This window comes from Tauraco erythrolophus, chromosome 2 (genome assembly GCF_009769465.1).
Source record: "Tauraco erythrolophus isolate bTauEry1 chromosome 2, bTauEry1.pri, whole genome shotgun sequence".
Taxonomy (NCBI): Eukaryota; Metazoa; Chordata; class Aves; order Musophagiformes; family Musophagidae; genus Tauraco; species Tauraco erythrolophus.
Genome location: NC_141466.1, coordinates 124,278,282 through 124,295,200, shown reverse-complemented (window position 1 = coordinate 124,295,200; position 16,919 = coordinate 124,278,282). Strand labels below are relative to the sequence as shown.

General features: G+C 41.3%; 1 protein-coding gene across 1 annotated transcript in view; it reads left to right on the top strand.

Moving 5' to 3' along the window:
- PCSK2 (proprotein convertase subtilisin/kexin type 2) overlaps positions 1–16,919 on the top strand; it is a 103,584-nt gene that overhangs the window by 63,547 nt on the left and 23,118 nt on the right. Inside the window, exon 6 of the mRNA XM_086631099.1 lies at positions 10,983–11,059. Within this exon, the coding sequence (XP_086487225.1) occupies positions 10,983–11,059 (77 nt within the window). The remainder of the gene's footprint in view (positions 1–10,982; positions 11,060–16,919) is intronic.

Genomic DNA, 16,919 nt, shown 5'->3' with positions numbered 1-16,919 from the left:
CACCAGGAAAGTCTGAATTTAGATGATGTGTGTGGGGAACACTAGTTCCTCAACAAAGCTTCATCAAAATTTGACAGGTGTTAGGGAGAGACTTTCAGGGCCAGTGATGATTTTGGCAAGGAGAGCCTCAAACCAGCTGTTAACTAGTGAGCATGCAACTGGTTTTAAAAGGAGAGTTTTGGCAAACCCTTTGGATAAGTCAAACTTGCAGAAGAGGAGAGCAGGGAGGCACAAGGAGTCCACTTTCTTCTGTGAAACCGTGATAGCCTATATACAGTAGATAAAGATGCAGATGATCTCCAGTACTTTAAACACCTCTTCTTCAATGTGCCTGTAAATTAATTTGGTTCATTTGAAATTAATTCATTTTTTTCTGTCCTGGTGCTTCATCTTGACATGGTTCTTTGCTTTGCATTTTTTGATTTTAGTTGTATGCATTTGTGTTCTCCATATTAGCATTTTACTTCTCAGTACTATGTTGGTGGTTAAGATATTTTTAAACGCCTGCCCTATTTCACATTGCTTTGATTTAAATATAATGTTCTTCATTTCTGTTGCATTTCCAACAGAAGCAATAAGCATAATGAACATCTCTTACAGGCGAACAGAATAGCAGCACACGATGTCTAATAAAACATGGGCCTTATTGAAGTCACTGGTAGTTTTTCTGTTAAGTTCAGAGCAATCAGAAATTTGGCAGATCATATAAATAACCAATTTGTCATGTTTGTTCATTACAATACTGTGTATTCCCTTTTTTTTTTAATCATCACAGTAAGAGGCATAGGCTTCCTAGCTTCAACTGAGCAAATAATGATACAAAGAGCTGTGGAAACATGACTGCCCAGGATAACATGTTTTACTGTAGAACAGGAGCTTGTATTTGGTGAAACTTCAGCCACTTCCAGTGCTGTGTAGCTGTGGTTTGGTGAAAATTAAATGGATGTGGTAGTGCATACCTCAGTCACACGTTCCCTGTGCTGTCCTTACTCATAAGCTTTGATGTAGATTGGGGATTGTTGGAAATGTTCTGCAGGCGGATTGTGGTCTGGATTTTATTAAAGGAGGTGAATCTCTCTTTGAATACGTACAAAGGAGAGCACAAAGGCTGTGCAATGTTCAAAGACTTCATAATTTCAATGCCAGCACATGTTTTTTAAAATTAACTTCTCGTAGAAACTAAATCACTGTAATTCAGTGGCACTTAACTCAGTTGCAGAATTAGTCAATAGTGATACCATATCTGACTGATGTAATTGTGAACCTGTCTTACAGCCAGCTAATGATGTCTAGGATGTTTCTTAAGTTTACCTATCCAGTAAATTACTGTGAAAATACTAGCTATGATCAATCTTAAGATATGATAATCTTTAAGAGAAGAATCTGAAATGATCATGTACTATTTAAAAGCCTAAACACTTGCAAAATGTAGTATGTGTGGATTTACTTGAGAGTGTCTGCTCTGAAGATCCCACTTTCCCTGATATTTTGGATTTAGCTGTCCATTGGTTTTGGTAATTCCACATGGAATAGACAATACAAACTTTTTAATTAATGCAAAGGCATGTGAATTGGTCCATTAAAACCCCTGAGAACCCAGAATGTCTTGACAGATACTAGTAACATCATTTAATACTTCTCTGGGATGCTCTCAAACTATGCTAATGAGAACAGCTTGAAACTGGAATAAAACAGAATTCAAGACCTTTTAACTCTAAGGCATGTAAATCAACCTGTGTTGACTTTTTGTGACAAAAGAAATGTAGATTATAGTTTGCATTATGTTTTTTGATTCTCTTCTCTGAAATGTTCACCTCCTTTTGGTTCACCTACAGTGTCACTCCTACGTATCATAGAATCATAGAGTGGTTTGGGTTGGAAGAGACCTCAAAGATCATCTAGTTCCAACCCCCCTGCCATGGGCAGGGAATCCCTCCACTACACCAGGCTGCCCAAAGCCTCATCCAACCTGGCCTTGAACACTTCCAGGGATGGGGCATCTACAACTTCTCTGGGCAACCTGTTCCAGTACCTCACCACCCTCTGAGTGAAAAATTTCTTCCTTATATCTAATCTAAATCTCCCCTCTTTCAATTTAAAGCCATTGCCCCTTGTCCTATCACTACATGCCCTTGTAAAAAGTCCCTCTCCAGCTTTCCTCTAGGCCCCCTTTAGGTACTGGAAGGCTGCAATAAGATCACCCCAGAGCCTTCTCTTCTCCAGGCTGAACAGCCCCAACTCTCTCAGCCTATCTTCATAGCAGAGGTGTTCCCATTCATCATCTTCCATGTTTGTGTAATTTAGGTGAAACACCAGTTGAACAGTTGTTAACTGTTTCTTCTCTTGTCAGCTGAGAAACCTTTCAGAAGAAGAAAAATACCCAACCACTTTTCTGTCTCATCTGTTCTTACTTTCAATTCCTCTGTATCACCAGAATAGCTCTCCCTGTCCTCCCATCTCCATAACCACCACGGACCAGGTCCATCTATTGTAGCTAACTCCCTAATCCGTCTAAATCACTTAAAACCACATGTTCAGTATCCTGCACTTTGCCATAAGCATCGCTGTAGATTTTCTTCCACTGATGGCAAAAATGGTCCCGTATCCACCACATGCAGCTTAAGAGACCTTTATGCTGAGTTTGATCTGAATCCTGCCTGCTGTGTTTGGTGGGAGAGCCTGTGGCAGATTTCGGTAGTCTTTAGGTCGGACACATTGAGAAGAGCCAGAGGGGTTAGCTGTGTTTCTTCCAGCTCATCCCTCCAAGAGGCTGTAAGCACTGGCTGCTATGAAACTGCAAACACAACCTTTGCTGCAGCTCAGCACCCAACGCATATTTGATGTACTTATTTCCTGTCGTTACTTCTTACAGGAATATAACTGAGAATAATGGACCCAAACCTCATTTCTCTGCTGCCAGCTTTATACCTCTATTACTCTTTCAATTTCAGTAGGTTGCACTAATACATAACCAAAGTATCTGAAGGGGGAAAAAAATCCATGTATTGGAAAGGGAATGTTGGCCAGGTTTTTCATAAAATGGAACATTAAAGCTAGATGAAGTGTCTGTTCACAGTATTTTTTCAGTAACAGTCATTGCACAATTTGTATTTTCTATTATGATGAAATAATCTAATGACTTATATATCTCTAGCGACTCAGATGCCAGGTTTTTTTCTTCCCACCCCTCCCAAATTAAAGAAATCAAGGAGTTCATTCTACAGTCTGAAGCTTTAAAGCTTTAAATTTGCTACTTGCCCTGAAAATCTTTAACTAGTTGCTTAATTTATTTTTATTTTATTAATTAAATTGTCTTAGCAATGTGCCTGCCTATGAACATTCAGTACCCCTTCAGCATGTTGCAGGTGTAGCTTTAAGATTCTTGACCAACCCCTCTGGAAATGAAGGAATATTTGGCTGAGCAGAAATAGGTTTCATTTTTTTGTAGGTTAACTTGGTTTTGCCTTCAGAACTCTGATTCTAAGTAATTAACAACTGGTGTTGTGCTTCTAGTTTCCTCCACACCAACCTAAAAGTCGTGGAGCAGGCTAAGAATGCCAAGAGGTGAATTGAGAAGCTGCCTCTTTATTATAAGCACAAGTTCGTTTGGCTGCTTGCTTTTTACCGAAGTCTCATGCCTGCCTCAATTTCTTATGCTTTTTCCTATGTCAGGTGAAGATGCAGGGGAGAGGAATCATAGAATCATAGAATGGTTAGGGTTGGAAGGGACCTCAAAGATCATCTAGTTCCAAACCCCCCTGCCATGGGCAGGGAAATCCTCCACTACACCAGCTTGCCCAAAGCCTCATCCAACCTGGCCTTGAACACCTCCAGGGATGGGGCATCCACAACTTCTCTGGGCAACCTGTTCCAGTACCTCACCACCCTCAATGTAAAGAATTTCTTCCTTATATCTAACCTAAATCTCCCCTCTTTCAATTTAAATCCATTGCCCCTTGTCCTATCACTACATGCCCTTGTAAAAAGTCCCTCTCCAGCTTTTCTGTAGGCTCCCTTTAGGTACTGGAAGCTGGAGCCTTCTCTTCTCCAGGCTGAACAGCCCCAACTCTCTCAGCCTGTCTTCATAGCAGAGGTGCTCCAGCCCTCTGATCATCTTCGTGGCCCTCCTCTGGACTCGCTCCAGCAGCTCCATGTCCTTCTTGTGTTGGGGACTCCAGAGCTGAACACAGTATTCCAGGTGGGGTCTCACGAGAGCCGAGTAGAGGGGCAGAATCACTTCCCTCGACCTGCTGGCCATGCTCCTTTTGATGCCGCCCAGGACACAATTTGCTTTCTGGGCTGCCAGTGCACATTGCCGGCTCATGTTGAGCTTCTCATCCACCAGCACCCCCAAGGTCCTTTTCCTCAGGGCTGCTCTCAATCCATTCTCCGCCCAGCCTGTACTCATGCTTGGGATTGCCCTGACCCACGTGCAGGACCTTGCACTTGGCCTTGTTGAAAATGGAAGGTAGTTCAATAAGCTAGTTTTATGTATAATTAGGGGAAAAAAATAATTCTCCACTTCTTAAAAAATATGTGCAATCTAAATTTTCTCTGGGTCTCTGTGATTTTTTTTTTTTTTTTTTGTCCTGTTTGACTGTGTACCTCTGAGCCAAGCGTTAGCAAACAGCCGCAGAAAGTTAGATGGCATTTAGCTGGAGACATTTGGACTTTCATTTGGTTTACTATACTGGAAAAGCATTCAACTGTCTTGGTACTTCAGAATGGAATTAATAATTTCTTCTCTTCTTTGAAGCTTGAAAAAGTTTGTGCTTAGATCTACCTGTGTGGTGTACATCACTGCTCTACTGCCCTGGTGCCTTATCCCCGCGTGAAATTGTTTAGCTGCAGCCTTTCTGTTTGAAGATGCTCACATGCTGAAGAGAACCAGCCAGCAGTGTAGCTTGTGTTGGTTTTCTGATGTTGTCTGGGGAGGAGAGAGGAAATAAATTAGTGGGGAAAAAGTAAAATAAGAGATTGTGTGACATAGTAGTGCCAAGCGATATGAAGAGAAATAATCAGTTACTTGACAAAGGAAATCTGTCTAATGGAGAAAAACAGCACAGTGTAAGATGATGTCAGTGAAGCAATTTTGCTTCATAACTGTTACTTTAAAAATAATACTCCCTTTATGAAGATAAATATAAATGTTAACAGGAGACCCCATGTCATTTTCAGCTGCATTTTTGTTTGTTTTTAAACCTAAGCAGTGAAAAAGTTTCAGCTTTGCAAAATAAGAAGCTGCATCAGAGGTGAGACAGCGATCATGTCCTATAAATTCTAATAACTGGATTATTAGAATTGTTACCACTTGTTACCTCAAATATTTTACTCTTAGAAATTAAGCAGTAGTCACCTGTTGTTTGTAGTCAGTTTATCCTCTTTTGGCTATAATTCCACTAGTTTTTCTTTTGATCTAATCCCAGACGCTTGATGAGTGTTAAGGAAATTGAAATAAGAGCTTTTTCAGTAAAAACTAGAAAATTAAATCACTGCTGCAGCATACTCTGTACTTGCTCGTTCTGTGGCCAGGTAGGATCTTTAATGAATACCTCAAACTGGACTACCAGGAGGGCTTATGGGCACCTCAAGTACTACTCAGGACCCAGCACACTTCTCTACTTCATCCATTTCAAATGATGCTCTAATGTATTATTCTGCGACTGTTTTGAAACGGAGGATGGCAGGAAAGCATGCTGCTGTCTCATTCATTATTCAAGATCTGGCTGGTGTTCTCTGCCTGGGTATTTTTACTTTTATGATGTGCCTGTAAGAACTGGGTAAAAGGCTTACATTTCTGGAGGGAGATGATGATATTTACCAGCAGGTACTTCGGTCTTTAAGGTTAAAATTTCTGAACATAGCCCATTACCTTGTGGATATATTCTTGGAGTTGACAGGGTTTTGAATGCAGCTTTGAATTCTCTGGATAGTAATATAGGACACGTAAATTAGTTCATGTAGAGGCAGAGCTATTTAAGAAGTTGCAGGATTTTTTCATTTCCATAAAAAAAAAAACCAAAAACAGAAACCAAAACAAAATAGAACAGTGTGCTTCCCATGGCAGAGAGGAGAGGGCTTACTGTTTGACTACTGACTTAGCAACGGTATCTCTGTTTTTCATTCATGACCTTTAAGCCTTATAGCACCCATCCTAAGCAAAATATCATGTTCCTTCCTTTTTCGCCTCCTGGTGAACATATTCCATTTTCTTAAGCTTGTGTGTACAAAACCGAATTTCATTTTTCCACCACGTGGCGTTCGGTGTTATTTTAGTACAGTTTCTTGGAGATGTTATATGTTGTAATTCGAGCCCAGGGGTTTGCTCGCTCTTTGGATCAGTGAAGAAATCAAACAAGCAAAAGGTATCTTTCTGCCTTAGATCTCTAAGGATTTGCAGTTGCCTGAAGAGGATAAGACCAGATCCCACCTGTGTTAAAAATGCTTCTCTTTGTCTAAAAGAAACAAATCTCTGGGCTAAATTCGCCAGTACTTCAACGTCATGAATAGAATCAGACTATGACCAGTGGGACATAAGTGTTTAATTGTTTGTCTCCTGGACTAGCAAGGGAGCATAGGCATGTTTCTTGAGTTATGGAGGAAAAGAGATGTATATATGAATTATTCTTTAGAGGCTTGTAAAGCCATATAAAAATTTATGGGCTTGCTGCATTATTCAAGGTACATAATTTTATTACAGATCTGAGCAGCACATGGGACAATTGATTTATTGTTACTGTCATATTTTACAGAACGAATGTTTTACAAAGATTTTGCTGCATGAATTTTAAAAAGTACAAGGCAATTCTTTGGAAAATGCCAGTCTAAGCTAATTTTTAAGGAAAGCAGAATTTTATACAGAGGCAAAAGTAATCTATTTGTATCATGGTATGCAGGCTTTTACTTAATGATTGAAAGAATCTCATCATCTGATCCAGTGCTTTTCTGTTAGCATCTTATTTGGGGTAGAGGGTGCAGGATGCTAGAAAGCAAAAATAGAGATATGCCTTAAAATACAAGACAATTCTTCTCTGTGACAGCCAACCAATCATTTTTACTTAACAAATAATGTCTATTATATAATAATTATATATAGATGGTGACTGCTGGCAAACATCAGGTTCAAATTGCTTTGCAACAAGGTTTTCATTGAACACCAGAGAGAGGATTCATCTCATTCTAACACTGTTTGCGTAATGATTAGTCTAAGTCTAAACCCCAATCTATGATCAGTGCCCAAGATTGGTAGTTTGAGTTGCTCTGTGGAGTTGATTGTCTCCACTGACAGTAGGAAAAGACTAGGCAATGACCCTGGTTATGGAAAAATAAATGTGAAACACTTCAAGTATAAGAGAAATAACAGCCAGTAGACTAGTTTGGCATTAAAACTGGAACTGAAATCACCTGAATTGGAAAGCAAAATGTTTTCATTCCAGTGTGCTGCTGCAGATCCTAATCTGCACTGGTTTTGGTTGCCACCTCCCGGGTGCCTACCCTGATTATATCTCCACGTTAGTGATAAATCCCCTCTTTCTGCCTGCTGGAGAGTCCAGCGAGGGGAGGAGGCTGGCAGACCACAGTTTTTAATATTCACTTCCTAAAACACAAGATGAAACATTTTGGCTATCCACCAAAACAGTTCCCTTTCTGGTCTAGTGTTGAAACTGATTTAATTTGTCACTGGTTTATGCTTTTTGAAAAAAAAAAAAAAAAAAGTTGAGGCTTAGATATTTGCAGATTTGATCTTTAAATTAGGAACTTGAAGCAGTCCATTTGTACTTGTCGCTGCTGTTTCATTATCCGTTCTACTGCTTCCATAGTGTGGGCGGAATATTCCTTCATGAAGCTGAAACTCGCTGTCTTTTCTCAAAGACCCTAATGAAGACAAATCGTGCAGTCAGCGGTTGTTTTCTTTCCAAGAATTCGTCTTAATTTTGCACTTTGTGGATGGTTCCTGCTACATTAGATATTTTTTTTCCTTTGAGTGCAGTGATCCAAAATGAAGCGAGTAAGAGCTACAGAATGTGGAAGAGTGCTGCAAAACTTCGTTTATAGCCTGCCTAAAGCAACCTTTCCGTAACCTGACATTTGGTTACATGGGACGTACAGCAGAGCTGCAGTCTGCTGTAGGGTGACTGAATCATTCATGCTGGAATCCCTTTGCCTATCACTACTTTGGACACAAGTGGTACATCTGCACAGCTAGAAGGGCTTTTCCATCTATAATTCTTTGCACGAGGGAATCCTAGAGTCAAGAGCAGTTGATAGCTACCACGAGGTGCTTGCATGTCTGATGATGTCCTGAAAAATCAGCCTCACCAGACTCCTTTTGAGCTTAGGGTTTATGTAAGTAAGACTACATTTCTTCCAGGTGGGAAAAAAAACCACAGCTGACCCATGACCGAGTTTAAATTCTCATCTCAACAATATTTTTAAAGTGAAAACAGAAGTTCTGACTGAATAAGAAGCTGGCATTAAACTATGCCTACCTGAAAGAAATGATGTGAATCACTGGAACTAATCTTACTTATTTACAGTCCGCATAGTTTCCAGGCCATGTCTAGTCCCAGGCAGTGGTGTAAGAAAGTTTCTTCAATTCGTGATTGAAATGCATTTATCTCCAAATATTGCCAAGCTAGACTCTGTGACAGAGGAGGTTTTATCTGCTAAGTAAATTACTCAGAGTCATTGTTTCTATTTTGACTTTACCATAGGATGTGGTTTTTCAGCCTGTCCAGCTAGGAGTAGATACTGCACTCGTTAATAAAGAACAGGACTGGATCTTCTGTTGACAAGCTCATTTCTTTTTACTGCCATGTATGGGATGAAACCTGGCCCCTCGCACAAATCTTTGTCACAGTCCCCCTGGACACTGCAGAATCCAAACTTCCTCTGTTGCAATTAAGATGGGATGTCAGTGCCACATGGCTTTTGCCAGGCACACTGGGTGAGACCTAAAGTCTTCTATCTCAAGATCCTGTCTCCAGCAGCAGCCAGTAGTGGATGCTTGGGGAGCAGTGTAGTCACCAACTCAGAGACTGTGTGGTCACCAATTCAGAGACTGTGTGGTATCTACCTGATTATGGCCTCCCAGCTTCTAGTGTTCACTGTTTTTTGGACTGTTGGAGAAGGAGGAAGCACAGCATCTAATACCCCTTCAAGATTTATCTTCCGTTAATTTGGCTAACCACTTTTTGATTTCATTCTGGCTTTTAGCCTCTGTATTGCTAAGGGCAGTGAATTTTGTAACTCATTACATTTCTGTGGAAAAGTACTGCTGCTTGTTTTCTGCTGCTTCTAAATCTCCCCTTTGGTAATTTCTGTGGATTCCCACTAGTTCTTATATTATGAGAAGTAGTAAATAATAACTCCCTGCCCACCTTCTCTGTGCTATTCATGATTCATAGACCACTGTCGAATTCCCCTTCTTTCCCTGGCTGAAAAGTCATGTTCTGTTTACTCTTAGCTCATACAAATCTATGCCATTTCAAGTGCTGTATAAGAAGTTTTGTTAATTAAAAGAGGTAAGTTAAACACACATGTGGGCACAGAGACTTAAAAGCACTGAGAATGTGTAGCTATAGCTGACATTACTGGTAGGCATCTTTAGGCTGAAAATCAGGGCCTTAGTTTAGAGATATGGAGAAATCAATAAGGATACACAGAAGGATTTGACTCTGTCTGAGCTGGAGAACAGCATCAAGCCACATGGTAGGCGTTCTGCAGATCTCTGCTCCATTCAGGTGCTGTAAAATACTTATTGTCCCTGCTGAATATAAGGAACCAGCCTTTCTGAAATTATCACCCCAAAAAATTACTGTACAGTAACTTGAAAGACGCTTAGTCTTACCCTCCAAGGTAAGACTGGCACAAGAGTTTTTGAAAGTTAGGGATTTTGAATCCAAAACCCAAAGACTTTGGTGCTACCAATGGACTGTCTATTCCTGTACCCCAGGAACTGAGAATCTGCTGAAGGGGAATGTTTTTAGGAGCAAAGCTATTCATACACGAGTCTCAAATTATCTTCAATAGCATGCTCAGCCAAATCTGAAAAAAGAATACAAGCACACATTAATTAAGAATTAACATAATTCTGTTCCTTGAGTGTGGTGTTTATTAAAATATAAACTCTGTGAACATACACTTGAGAGGAAGCTTCTAAATATTTTTAAAAGCTTAATTTCCAGTCACCCTTTAATTTATTTTTTCATTAAGAGAGAAGAAAGATGATGGCACTTGACTTTCTGAAACTTCCCGTTTGCTTCTCAGATATAGCATCAAAAAGTTGCTGAGTGTCCTTAACTCTGCTGATGGGGCAAAATCAGGAATGTTTTAGATTTATATGAAAAGCAGAGACATGAGATGACATTTTTTCAAAAGTGCCTGAAAGCCGCATTTGTTCAGACAACTAAAGGACCAGAAAATATGCCAAGGGATTTTCAGGCGTATGTGCTGACCACTAATGCAGTTTTCACATTTGAATTTTGAGCAACTTACATTCTTGGGGATTGAAATACTTTTACAAATTTGACTATTTGTTGTAGTGCCACAAAATGAGTTTTTAAAATATAATTCTTTGATGGAAGACCCACGTGTCTGGTCACTTCCACCACTGCTTGGAAAATAGTGTTTAACCTTTGTCCTGCCACACCAAGTAGCATAACACCCAAATACTCTTGTCAGTGTCGGTGAACTGTCCCTTAGTAGTAGCCTGAGCTCTCACACCACCTCACAACTAGCCACGCTATTTGGAAATGCTAATGGTCCACAGGAGGCTTTGTACCCCAGAAAGCATCTTTCCCCAGGCTTGCTGGTGTGGGAAATGCACAGCACAACTGGGACCAGTTTGCGTCCAGACGCATCTCACAGAACAAAGAGGGCAAAGTTTACTAACAATTCTTGGCTCCCCCTCAGTTTGTCTTCCACTTTGCCCTGCACATCTGTTTTTCTGCCGATTTACTGAACCTCTTTGTGTTTTGCAGAATGCCAAAGCCAGCTATGACTTCAGCAGTAACGATCCCTATCCCTACCCTCGCTACACAGATGACTGGTTTAACAGGTAAATGGATTTTGATCAGCCTGCTCTTCACTTCAGTTTGCTTAAGAAATTATAAGTATTGGCTGATGTTTGTTGAATGTCTGTTTTCTGCTAAATTCTGTGGTTGCCAAAACAGAAGCTGTAGTCTCATTACATCTCATTATTAGAGGTTACTTCTGACTTTTGTTTATTTTTTTTTTAGTTAGCCTCTAGATATTGCTGAGCAACCATATTATGGTTTATAAATGAAGTTGCTGCTTCAGAAGAGTGTATGTGTAAATTGTTTGAATGGGTGATAGCCACATACCGCTTTCTGCCAGCTATCCTGCGACATTATGGTAGCCCAAACCTGTATATGCTTAATACAACTTTGACTGGTTTCCCGTCTACTCTGTCTGAGGCAGTATCAGTGCTAGCTAATTTTAAAGGGAGTAAGCTGGAGACAGGAAAAGGCTCTGTGGGGGAAAAAGTCTTTTCATCTCTCCTTCAGTATGCTCTGAACTTAGCCAGTTTCCAGCAGGAATAGGTTTGGTCCTCCAGGTGTGGTATAAATAAGAATGGCCCAAAAAGGAAAGGCTTCAGATTTTAGGAAATGCGACCCTTTTTGTTTCCCAAAACTCATTTTTGGTTAGAATGGAACAGAAATGTGTGTAGATGTGTTTTAAAAAACCTCTGTGCCCTGGATTCTACACCTGTCCCATGAAAAAGCCCATTCTGTCAGGCTAACTGTTCCCAGCAAGATTTAACATAGTCAAGGGTGCAGAGTCCAAGGCACACCCATGAGGTGTGTTTATTACCTGGTGATCTCAGCATCCAGCATCTCTGGCTCTGTGGCATACTCCCCAGGGTCTGTAAATTTGTAAAAATTGTTTCAGGATATTTTCAATGAAATTTCCAGAAGTTTTCTACATGCGAATATAATTGATGTTGCCAGCATTCACATACCAGCAGCACTGAGGATCTGAAAACTTTTAAAGGTTTCAGGACTCAGTCTTAGTGGTTATAAAAAAATATTTTAGGCCTAATTGATGTGGTTTTCATCTCTAACTTAGTATGGGTGTATGGATGGCCTCTGAGTTTTGTATTTTTTTTTGTTTTCATTTCTAAAGGAATCAATTTTAATTCTATCAGAATGGCACAACAAAGATGTGGAGTAGCTGTGCTTCCACCTCAATCGCAGTCTTTCTGGAACAGATCAAACAGATTTGGGAGCTGTGATGTCCTCCTTTGTAGTCCTGCCATTTTTCAGCCAAAGCAAGATGCCAGTGAGATTTCGCCTTCCTTTTGGGAGAGGACATCTGACACTTTTAAACTAGTATGAATCCAATTTGTGAATGGAAAGTTGGAGAAGGACTAGGGCTCTAATTTGTGAAGGTCTGCTGCCTTTCTGGCTTCATTTATGCAAAGGATCTTTGTAGGAGAAAGATATCACTTAGCTCCGGAGCAGCACAGAGGAAAATTAAATTTAGCTTTAGTGGGTAATGGTAGCTTCTGTCATTTTCGGTGTGGAACTTCATAAAACGATGTGTGTTCTGCCAAGCCCCATTAACACTGATTGTGCTGCTATCAAGTATTTTATAGTGGGGCACAGTTTGCAGTCCTCACGTGTTCTGCAAGGTGGCCCTGGAGCAGAGTTACCTCCTAAAATCCCTTAAAACAAGCCTTGAGCACCCTGGATGTGGCAAGGGTTATGGTCTCTGGCCCCACCTGCCTGTAGCTAACTTCAGGCACCCAAGTGAAGAAGTGAGGGAGAGCAGCATGGTCATCTGTCACCTGATCTGTAATTATGGAGAACAACATGATTCAAGTTTTCAGAGAACTGCAACACTTTCATCTATTTCTTTTCTTGAGAGGATAGGGACCACAAGTCAGGAGGAGAAAAGCAATGCAGAAGTTTCTTTGCTGATTTCATTCATTATTCTTCTCAGAAAAAAAGCAATACCTAGAAAGTATAGCATTCTTTTTCATGAACCTTGAGGTGTCTTTGGTAAGAGAAGGAATTTTCTGCCTTGCAAGGTGAATGACAGGAGCAGCACGTTCAGTAGAGCATCCCTTTCCTGCCTGCACGATACAAGAAGGCTTTAAGATGCACGATTTCCTGTGTTCTCCAGGCTGAGATGCAAACCAGCGCACCATATCCAGCTGCTCAGGAGTAGCTGTGACTATGTTTTTCTCTGTGTATTCCTTGGCTACACTGTTGAGCAAGCTGATGTGCTCATATATAAGCTATTATCGTAACTTCAGGCTCCTGAATTATTATTACTGGTAGGTTACAACTGTCTGCCCATGACTGTCTATCCATGCGTGTAGTTGCAAAGGTGCATCTGAAGAGAGAGTAGTTACACAGAAAAGCCATTCAGAGAAACCTGCAGTAAAGGCTCCATTTTGCTCAGTTTGCAGTCAGTGATGTATCTCCCATTGAATTTTATGCATGCAGGAGGATCAGACTCAAAATAGGATAGCGTAATATCCCTTTTTCCATAAAGAATACATTTCTATGTGAGCAATTCAAGTGATTTGTGGAACAAGAAGCAGAGGACTGTTTTTTAAAGAGATGAACCGAGGGGCTTTTGTGAGCTGCCAGCTGCATGTGCAAAGTGTCATTAGACTTTAAGGGAAAAAGGGAGAGGTTTTTGCATGGAGCATTCCATTAATCGCAGCTGCTCTGCTTCTAAGCACAGATTCCCCTTCCACTTCGTGCTTTTTAAGGCTGCTGGAAGCACCTTGGCCTTTCCATCTAACAGCCACTGGCCTATGAAACCAAGCAGGGTGGGTTTTGGAAGGGGAGAGTGTGGTGCCTCGGGCAGGGAATTGCAGTCGGGCAGTTCAGCTGCTTTTACAGGGAGAGGCACACAGATGACTGGGCAGCCAAGGGATTTATTCCCGTGCTTGCCGTACTGACTGCTTGAAAGCGTTCAGATGCACAGCTCGAGGACCAAGCCAGCATGGGGACACTGGGGGAAACACGGGACAGGGCTGTGTTTGAGCCTGAGGAGCAGTGGGAGCAGTGAAGGAACCTCAACCAAGCCCTGTTCCCAAAAGCAGAGGCAGCCCCACAGCATGCAGAGTGGTTTTTAGGAACCACTTTGGGAACTGCCTGTGATTTTTAACGCCTACTCCTTCTGAACCGTGTTCAGTCTTGGCATGTACCATGTAGTGCAGTGCTGAGGTACCCATAGGAGTCAGGGGCAGCTTGGCCTTTCTTCTGTACAGCCCTCTGATTTCTCGTTGTGAGCGTACGGAAGGCACAGCACAGGACTCCTCATCTCAGAGCACTGAGATGATGAATTTCTGCCATGATATAAATAACCAATAATTATTTCCGCTTCTATAGCCTTTGTATTCTGTACATTCTCTCACCCAGACAACAGTTAGCTAGGCAAAAACTATTCACTATCTTGGAAACCCATGTTCTTCAGAGGTAAAAATATCCTTTACTTATTATGGATCCAAACAAAATACCATTAATTCAAGGAAAGAACTCCCCTTGGCTTCCAGACAGCGCTCATTAAGAGGGTAGGAACACCTGCTTCCCTCCTCCTCATTTCTCAATCAATACAACGGAAACAACATAATAATTGAGAATTTGTATAAACAGATTTAGCAGCTCTTTCTACCTGCAGTGTTATGACACGAGTGTCAGGGAGGAACCACAGCATTACTGCTGGCTCTTGGTGTGTTTGGATGCAGGTGGAGTGGCACGTTCCCCAAAGCAGGGGAACGCTTTCCCTTGTGCAAACACTCAAATGCTCAGAAGCTGACAATGTCACGTGAGTTAAAAAGGGATGGCATTTGCTGCACAAAAGTGTCCCTCTGAGCTTTGCATATTTAACTGCTGCCCAGTGCAAGCAGCTGAAGTGGTCAAGATAGGCAGATGGTCCCAGCTATTCAGACTATGGCTCTGCATAGCCCTTGCCCAGCGGACAGCTGAAGTTAGAAAGTATGAATCCTGTCCTTTGCTGGCTGCAGAAGCATTTCAAAGCTGAAAAGGAACCCCAATGAAAATCTGTGCCACCTCTGACTCTTTTAAAAAATTATCGATAAAAGGGCATTGGCAGTGGGTTTTAGAAATAGAAATTATTTTCAAAGACAAAGCAGAGTGAAATTTTCATAACTAGTACAGATTTTGTTTAAACCAACCAAAGGCAAAACTGACATTGAGTTGCATCACCCTCTCCCACCTTAGGTTTTCACGAATGTTGATGTGAAATGTTTGCATTTATACAATGTTTATGGAAAACTTGCTCTGCATGCTACTGTATGGTTTACCTTTGAAGTAATTCGCTCATAGGTGAAAATATTCTTAATTGTTTTCTATCTCCTTGTTTTCAACACTGAAATAATAGCAGCAAAGTAAATGTTGGAGAGAAAAGCTGTGATTTGTGCCTATGACGTGGGTCACGTCAAGAAAACCGCAGTGGGTTTATCAGTGATACATGAAGAGCAAATAGGGCTAAATTGGAAAAGTCTGCTATTTGCCATTAATAATTCAACCAAATGCATTTCCACTAACTCTCATGTGATTATTTTTTTCTCCAGTCAGCAGCACGGTATCTAAACCCTGAGCTGCTGGAACAGGTCTGCTTGCAGTCTCCATCATGTGGGCCAGTGCACTGGGAGGTGAGGTGACGGAGAGGACCTTCTGATAAAATCTTTTCACCAGGAAGGTCCTAATAGAGTTTTTTCCTCTGTGAGAGAAAGAGCTCACCTAGCAGTGTCACCGACTTTTTGCACCCCAGGATCGGTCAAGACAATTTTTTAACAAAGCTATTTATTCTGCTCTGTGGCTTGTAGCTAGCCCACAGGTGACTAGATAATGAATGCCTAGCAACGGTATATTTTTTCACAGTTCCTTGAACAAGGGCATGAGGGAAAACCTGCTTGATTGTTGAAAGAAATTTCTCCAGCAGCTGAATAAGAAATCTGTATGCCTCTCCTCTCTGCCTGCTTTGTAAAAGGAACTCGCATGAGATCTTCACTCTTTCGTGATCAAGACACTGTGTACATTCAAGGCCAGTTGTTTTCTTTCGTGGAGCTGCCTTTAAAAATATATTCTTCCAAGTACAGCAGGAAAAAGATTGTGTTGCTTCTCACCCCTTTATTAATGTTACACTCACCTTTGCCAGAGATGCTTAAAGGAGGAGAGAGAGAGAAAAAAGATGATTAAAACAAAACAGTTCTGCTGCCTCCCGGGATCATTCATCTGAGACTCTGTGTAGCCCTTATAAGACAGCACTGCTAATTGCATGAATCCTTAGCATGCTATAGGAGCAATGCCAGTTTTAATGCACAAAGTGGATCGATGCAGGCAGCAGGATGGATTCATATCGATTCAACATCTTAAACTTAAAAAAACCTGACACAGCAGTACAGGTTTCACTAGTTTCTCTGCTGCTGTGCTATATTTTTAAAACTAGATTCAATTGTCCGTATTTATCTCTTCTGTGGTTTAAATTTCTGTGATGAATTCGGAGAAAGGAAGATGCAATCTGCCTTCCTGCAGGACTGCCTCAGAACCACTGCCAGTTAAAGGGTCTCTATTAAGAGCTGTAAACCACTTCAGAGGCGCCAAGTGTGCTTGAAGTGTCATGTGTCAGCCCAAACCTGGACCTCTGTGTCAGAGCAGAGACGTTTCCCACTTGAACAGAAAGCAGTAGCTCCGTGAGCTGACAGCTGGAGCACCTTGTCAGCTCTCCTGGGAATTAGGCACTGGAGGAGCGGGATGTACGTGCCTTGGGTCTGGCTCGGTCTGGTGCTGAGGAGTGCAGTGACCCTGTGGCTCCCTTCTGTCACTCCAGCTTGATATTCCACCTCTTTCCATAGCATTTCTTTTGTGGGCAGGGATACTTTGTTCTGTGGGATTCCAAATAATGGGTGTTGC